The sequence below is a fragment of the Centroberyx gerrardi genome, chromosome 1 (assembly GCF_048128805.1).
Source record: "Centroberyx gerrardi isolate f3 chromosome 1, fCenGer3.hap1.cur.20231027, whole genome shotgun sequence".
NCBI classification, from domain to species: Eukaryota; Metazoa; Chordata; class Actinopteri; order Beryciformes; family Berycidae; genus Centroberyx; species Centroberyx gerrardi.
In genome coordinates, this window is record NC_135997.1 from 14971374 (window position 1) to 14979575 (window position 8202).

Here is an 8202-nt window from a genome sequence, read left to right on the forward strand (position 1 = left end):
CCACTATAACTGCATTTTTTATCCACTGCATAACTTTACCAAGGCAAGAACCAAGTATCAAAATGTACTTTTTCCACTTTCAACAGATAGTATGACAGTTATTGCTTTTGTGGTACATTTCATTCAGGTTCGATTTAAATATAAGCATGTTAAAATAAATATCAAAAAGAAAGAGTAACTTAAAGGTGCTAAATATAGGATTTACTCATTGATATGTTACTGCCATAGCAATTGCAAACATATTCCAACAACAAAATACAACCATTTATGTTATATCAGATCCAACAAGGTACTGATGACAACTGATGAGGGTTCAAATCAGGTTTTCGCTGTAGCGGACTATGAAGTGATGTTTCTAAGCTAGTTGACAGAAATACACAGTTCCCAATGGAAAGGCCATATGAAGCCACTGGCACTTGAATTTCAGAAAAGCAAATTCAAGTATAAGAAAAATGTGTTACTTAAAAATCCTACAAGTAGCACCTTTACTTGTGTGACAAGAATCATACTATACAATGATAAGCAGTGCCTGATTTAAAAAAAAAATGCAATTTCTCCTATTTACAGGATGTGCCACAATTAACAATAAACTGTATAAAAACCAAAAACGAGTGCAAGCAGCGGCCAGTTTATACTTGGTTACATAAAGTCATGAGGAAACCACCACTGCATGCATTTTGTGGTCAAGGAGCGCTCGCTGTGCCGGTGGCCAAGGATTTCACCCCCAGCAGCACGAGCAGCTGTGTATGAGACTGAGGCAGAGCAACTTGAGTGACAGCTGCATGTGCTGTTCCTGAGCCAAGGGAAGGGGACGTGGGATCAGCCAGCAGATGAGGTGCTGAGGTGTTTCATGTTCTACTCTAGTTTCTGCTGCAGCTTTTTCTGGAAGCAGACAGGCAGGATCGAGAGCACAGCGAGTACCCCGAGCACGGCCAGGGAGTTCCAGGACACCGCCTCGCCAGCTGTGGTCAGTTTGTATAGTGTTGTACCGGCGTTGATCGCCACAAAGGACGGCGGGGCCACTCCTGTAAACCAGCCAAGCAGAACACAGGTGAATCAATAACATAAATGAATAACACAAAAAAAGAGAAGAAAATATTAAAAAAAAAAATAAAAAAAAATAAAAAAAAGCATCAGAGAGAACTAGTAGCAGATCTGGGCCTTACCAAAAAAGGTACCAAGGAAGAAGACCCCCAAAGGCACATTGATGACAGGTGAGGTGATGTTGATGAACCAGTTGGGAAGAAAAGGGGTTATCCTCAGGAAGATGATGTAATTGATTAAATGATCTCTATGTTTTTCAACCTGCCGGCAAAAATAATGAGCAGTAAGTAGTCTATATGAATAGTACGGGGAGCAAAAATCATGAAAATCAAACATCTCCAACATTAGAGGGGAGAGGACTTTATGGCTAAAGGTTCTAAGACTACAGAAAATAGTTCTTACCAGAATACCTTCAATTTATATTTTCTATTAAGGTTTTTACCTGCTGAGACCATTTCTGGGCTCTCTCTGTGAGGTATCTGTAGACCACAGGCCTCCCCACCAGGTAAGACAGCATATAGCAGAAGGAGGCACCCAGACCAGAGCACTAACAACAGATACAACACATCATGACTGACTGAAGCATAAAGGTCAGGAAAATGCAACCACAGTCTAAAGTGGAGAAACCTAATGACTGCTCCATTTCAAATAGGAGGAATAGTTTTAGAAAATGTGTATTGATGAACAGTGGCCATATAGTATATATCTGTTTTTTAAACATCTCCTATTTTGGGCATATTTTGGCTTTGACCCAAACAATGAGGGAGTTCACGGTAGATTTTCATTTAAAAAAACAGATGAATAATTTTGTCTTTTCATAATAATGAAATGGAGCAGTTTTGGGTATCACATAAAAGCAATAAGAACCATTACTGGTCTCAACTGTACACTGTATAATAAAATACAGAACACACCTCAACATTAGACAGAACTGCTTATAAATGTGAGCATAATAATGACATTTTATAGAGTTTTCCTGCTGTCCTTACTCACCAAGCAGACTAAGAAAAGTGCCAGAGGGAAAGGGTAGAGATATCCAGACAGGATGCTGAGGAAGATAGATCCAGGGATTGCAAATGTCTGAAGGCTGACATAGAAGTGTCAAGGTAAACAGCTTTGCTGAAACATACCAAATTATCACACAGGCATACACATATTCTTAAGAAAAGCATCAAATGTGTATTCCACCGTTTGTTCAGGGGTTAAACTTCTAGTCTGTGATCCTGATCTTATTGTAGAACCTTTGCTTCTTTACTGTCCAAATAAAGCGAGGAAGAGAAAGCAAAGGGAAGAAAATCTATTCAGTATAACCTTTCCCTGACATGTTTAGCATTTATCCAAGTAGTTCTACGACCGCTTTGATATCCTGTTGTCAACCATGAGGCAAAGGTCAGCTAAACTCCTAATTGGTTAGCTCTTGGCTGGAACTTGATCAGCTAGTTTAGGCATTGGCTGTGTACACATACCAGCCAGTGCTTACATAAACCTTCTTTACATAAGGCAGGGGAAGGCTAGGATAAAACTGAATCAGTACAGTTACTAGTGTATATTTTGTGTGACAGAATGACATACAGTTCACCAATCAAATAGGTAACATGTTTAACTACACCCACAATTTCTCCATTCATTAGGTTTATTTATGAAAGTGATCCCCTTGACTACAACACAGCAATCACTGGAGTTTCTGGTGTTCAACTTGTGAGCTTTTACTACTGCATACTTACAATTTTCTTCTACTATTTTGGTTACCTTACTGGGCACCAGAGGTAAATGGACTGAAAATGAAATAGGGAGTGGGAAAGCATTAAAAAAGAGCTGAGGGAAGAGGAATGAAGATGATTCAGAGAAAAAAGGGAAACAGGGCATTTCACAGGATTACCACCATTGTGTTCATTGTCATTTTTGGACATCATTTTATGCCGCAAAGAATTTGAAGGGCATTTATCTGGTATTTTTGCCTGAATTACTACTCGTATTATTAGTCATTACTTGTAATTCATTGAGGTTTGTGAGCCTCAGCGACCCTGGGAGCCATGTTGTCAGGAGCCTTGTGCTCCTTGTCGGGACACCCAAGGCGAACTGGTCTCAGTCTCAGTCGACATATAGCGATTCAAGAAGGACCTATGAGTGGTGCAACAAGATCTAAGAGAACCTCGCCCTCATGGCCGAGCACAAGGCTGCTATCTTGTAGGCTCACCTGAGGTGGTGTGAGAGGTTAGAGGTACCAATCAGACATAGTTGGGCTCATCTCCATGCAGTTCTGGCTTTGGAACAAAACTCCTTGATAGGAAGTAGTCTCTCTCCTACTCAAGAGTTAGAGGCACCAGGGAGAGAGGCAGTGTGTGGTGATACTTACGAGTCGCCGGCTGGCTGCACAGTTGGAGTTTCTCCCAGTGGATCAGAGGGTCGCCTCAATGCGACTGTGTAGTGTGGAGAGAAAACGCTGACAGTTGTGTGTGTGTGTGTGTGTGTATGCGCCTAACAGCAGTTCGGAGTACCCAGCCTGCTTGGAGATGGTGAGTGGGGTGCTGGAGAAGGTTGCAAGAAGCTATGGCCAGAAGGTGGTCAGTGGCTGCAATCCAAGAACCTGCTGGTGGACACCAGCAGTGAGGGAGGCTGTTGAAGAAGTAGGCCTTCTGGGCCTGCTTGCATGATGGACTCCTTACTCCAGCAGGTCAGAGAGGCTGCAGCTGAAGAGACAAAAGCCCGGTTGTGGGAGGAATTTGACTTTCAGGTGGCCTCAAAGAGGTTCTGGAAAACCACTCAGCGACTCAGGAGGGGAAGGCAGGACATCGCCCAGGCTGTTCTCAGCAGGGGTGGGGAAACGTTCACCTGGCCTCATAACTAATTCATTGTATATTGGGCTACAAACCATCACTGCAAGCCAAAGTGTCTTTGGTGACCTGAATTTCAGTCAGGCAGTGGCACAAAAATTCCCAATACGAAAAAAACCCTGTCAAAGAAAAAATAAAGATATAAAACTGTGGGCGAAGTTGAGACTTACTCCTCTAAATGGTGCATACATTTGCTCAAAGGATACAAAACATATGTTGTGAAGTAGGCCATCAACACTTGGGTGTAGTAGGTGTCCTTGTATTTGGACAGCACAGTGCCCAAAGCTTTGGCATCATCCATGTCTTTAGGGATCTTGATTTTCTCCATTTCGTCACTGAAAAAATAAGAAATCATAATCTTTGGTAATCCATATTGGATGCAAACATTTTCAGTTTGTTTTCATCACCATAAATAGTGGAAAGGCAGCCAATAATGTGCAAATGTTATCTAGTTGATGGTTACCTTGGCCAAAAACATCTAAATGAGATAATCATGGTTTTGCTGTTAGTTCTAAAACATAGTAAAATCATTTAACTTGTTTTGCATTGCAAAAACATTGTATTATTTTATTAAACAATTTGTTAATTTAAACGGTACCCCATACTGAATGCTGTTTATCATGGTTGGTCTATCAATAACAGCTTTTCTGGCCTTGCTACTGCTGAGTGTGACCAAGAAATGTGTTCTTCTAATGGGAGAGGGGATAAAATGAAACAGCAGCATTGTGTTCATGTTGGTAATCATGACGGTCAAAATAACTGCAGTGTCATTACTGCATTTGTAAACCAGTGGCAATTCACCACCAATAAACTCATACGCAATAAGTGCATGTCCCAATCTCATTGCACATGCTGTACCACAATTCTATTTAGTTGTGACACTTTATTGGCAAGTGCAGCTGTTGAAACACCTACTGAAGCTGCTTCAGTTGGAGGATACAAAGATGTTTGCTTTCTAAAATGTAAATGTCATGATTGTTTGGATTACTCTAGGCACCTGTAAACCAAAAAACATGCTTTTAAGGTGTGGGTCGACTGGAGCATTAAAGGGACAAAAGCATAATCTGTATGTTTTGATTGAAGATTGTTTTCCAGCTTTTGCTAGAGCAGGGTGTTACTGTAACAAAAGCCTAACCCTATGAATCCAGAAATCAACTTACTCGTTAAGCTCTGGGAAGTTCCTGTAGACCAAGTACATGACTGAGGCAGAGCAGGTAAAGATAGACAGCAGGATGAGGAGAGACATGCGTGCTGAGCCCCCTCCAGTATGTTGTGCCTCTGTGGGGAAAAGATAATGAGTAATTTGTCTATCTACCTTACAGAGAGTTTAACTAAGGAACAGAAATAACTGTAGCGGCTGCTAGCCAGAAAGAGTCTTGTGTAATTTCCTTCTGAGTTTTGCATCACTTGTTCAAGCCCCTACAGGGAATTGAGTCTCCCCCCTGAGACAGACTCATGCTGTAGCTGAGCCAGTCCATTCAATCACATAAACACTATTTGGAGAGGGATGATTTGTTAAAACATCTTATTACAAGTTGTCTGTTAAAGGGTTAGATGTCATGTGAAAGGGAAAATGCACTTTTTGGGGGGCAGTTCAGTTTTGATTTGTGAATGTGAACAAGAAGTAGAATCAAACCAGCTAATACACTCTAATGATGTGATTAAGAAACAAACCTTGGAGCTTCTCCATGGATATTGAATTACAGATGACAAATTCAGACTACTATGATTGATTTACAGATCAACAAAGGAATCAGGGCTGTAGTTCCCCAGGACTGTAGTTGCTATGTGTTTTCTTAGACTGATTTTACATTTATGCGTTAGGCTGGTTAAACAATTTCAAATAGTAAGAGGACTATTAAGAACCAAAATATAATAAATATACATCCCGGTGCTGATGAAACCAGGAAATATTTATTTCAAAGATTCCCACGAAAACCAGGACATCTAACGCTTGAACTCGAATCAGTCCAGCCAAACCAGGACAAAGCTGGTCTCCCCATCCTTACACAGAATACATGTTTTTATTATCTTAGCCAGGTCAGTCAGTATTTGTGAGGTTAAATAAATGTCTTAGAAAGTTGGAAACCAGACAAAGCCATCAGCAGAACTTGTCTATTTCTGTTCTGCTCAGCAGGATGTAGCTTACATAAGAGCAATGTTATTGTGACAATTCATATTTACATCCAAATAATAAGACTCTAGACTTCCAAGTCCACTCAACAGTTCTGCAACTGCTATGTAAACCATCATGAATTCAGTAACACGCTGTAAGTTAATTGCCAGCTTAATAGAATGAGCTGAATACTAACAATACTGGTGTTGACTTTGCGAACATATTAAAGCCTTGTTTAATTACAGAAACACAAAGGAGCATCGCTTCATGGTATAGTACAGTTCAGAAACAACATATTTGCCTGATATAGCTGTAAATCACCCTGCTCTGTTAAGGACAGAGACAGCGTCGGTCGGTCATTTTGTTAATGGAGCAACTCATCAGTGTTTGTGATAAATCATTCACAGATTTGAGCCTTTGCTCTCTTGTTTTAACACTCAGAGATATTTATTCATATTCACAAACCGATATTAGAATACTCCTGGTGTCATCTGAATAACTTAATTTTGCTTGAGGGTGCATTTTCACTAACACGGCTGCTGGACAATAGAAGTAATCTAATGTTAATCTGCCAGTAACCCCTGTGTCTATCATTAGCCATCTAGGCTAGCTAGCAGAGTCGTCAGCTAACGTTAATTTTAGGTAGCTGGCGTTAACGTTCTATAAAATCTCCTTGGTTACAAAGCTAGCTTCTGTTACACACTGACCTCAAAGCAGAAATGACGTTAACGTGTTGTTATTAGTTATCTGAGCTGCCTCGAGTGTCCCCTTTGCTCCCCATTCAGGTTAGCCACAGCCTTACCTTTGAGGACTTGCGGGTCGTCAAGACTTGCCTTCGGCTCTTCCTGTGCTGAGGACAGACCGTCGGCCTCTCTTCTTTCTCTCCGTTTCTTGGCCATTTTTTGTGCTAACGTTAGTCTTTTAGTTGGAGTACCGATGTTTAATAGTCTCCGTTCGGGTGGCACCGGCTGTAATGTTCTGGTTGACAGTGACAGCAGAGAGACTGACACGTTACACAGGCTGACCTTTTACCTTCATGTCCAGCAGCACCGTTTTCACAACAGCGCCCCCAGCAGCAAAATGCACAGAACTCGATGAACCATGAGTCTTTGTCATAAGGCTTGAGATTAGTTTTACTTGTGCAGAGGCTGTGAAAGGTTTGATTACATTGTTAATGTTTCGAAACACTGCAGTAAAGTAGACCTATGGCCTATTTTTAATTCTTCCCCAGTTATACATCAAACTCTTTGAAAACAGGCTATGTGAATATAGGCTATAGGCCTACAAAATTGAGATGGTTAAATATCTGGATTGTATTTTTACGTGAATAGACAATATGAAGAAACCATTGCTTATATCATCAATCCTTGCAGATCACTAAATACAAGCCCAATATGTCTCCCATAACCAGTCATGGCATCAAACAAGTTTTTTCTACTTTCACTATATCAGGCTACAGCCATGGTCCAGAAATTATTGTTATTCGGCTTATTTTTATTGCAATTGATGCTAATTCTGGGGATACTTTAGTGGGTTGGTTATAAAATATATTATAAAAATATTATAAAATATAGTTTCAAAGTGTATTGTTTTATTATAGATCAGTGCATCACGATTTTTTTGTTTGTTTATGTAGATATGTTTATTTTTAAACTTGAATAATTTGTCCATATTTTGCTAATTGTGATCATATGATGAAGACCTCCACACAGAACCAAAGTGAGAGTCTTCTTTCAATTAATCGTGCGTGTGTTGCCAACTTCAACCCATAAAAATATCAATAACATTTGCAGAGGTGATTTTATATGAAAAAACGACGCCAATGAAATACGACGTAGGCCTACTGCAGCAGTTATTTGCATACGCTGCAGCATCATGCAAAACATTAACTCTCCTGACAGACACACAACTCACAGGCCACATGTGCGCCTTGGTGGGAACAGCTACAGTATGAGCTTGGACCATGCATTGCATTTTGACAGTGGCTGTGCATGATTTCCACATCCTAAATAGATTTATACAATCCAAATATTTCTTTCACTCTTTGGAAATCTTATCACAGCAAGGTTAATTTGGCAAATTTACGCAGGCTATATGCAGCTTTCTGAAAACAGAAAAGTAACAATAGCATTCCCAACCCCCAACAGGGTCAACAGGGTCACACATCCACAGCATGGAGGTCCTTCATTTGACAGAGTAAAAGGGAGA

General features: G+C 40.4%; 1 protein-coding gene across 1 annotated transcript; it reads right to left on the reverse strand.

Moving 5' to 3' along the window:
• Nucleotides 1-543: 543 nt before the first annotated feature.
• On the reverse strand, nt 544-6998 carry tmem41b (transmembrane protein 41B). The gene is made up of 7 exons (XM_071912204.1): nt 6797-6998; nt 5039-5156; nt 4085-4213; nt 2038-2131; nt 1487-1591; nt 1167-1305; nt 544-1025 (listed from the first exon to the last, which is right to left on the reverse strand). The coding sequence occupies exons 1-7, from the start codon at nt 6891-6893 to the stop codon at nt 856-858; spliced, it is 852 nt and encodes a 283-aa protein (XP_071768305.1). The 5' UTR covers nt 6894-6998; the 3' UTR covers nt 544-855.
• Nucleotides 6999-8202: the final 1204 nt, after the last annotated feature.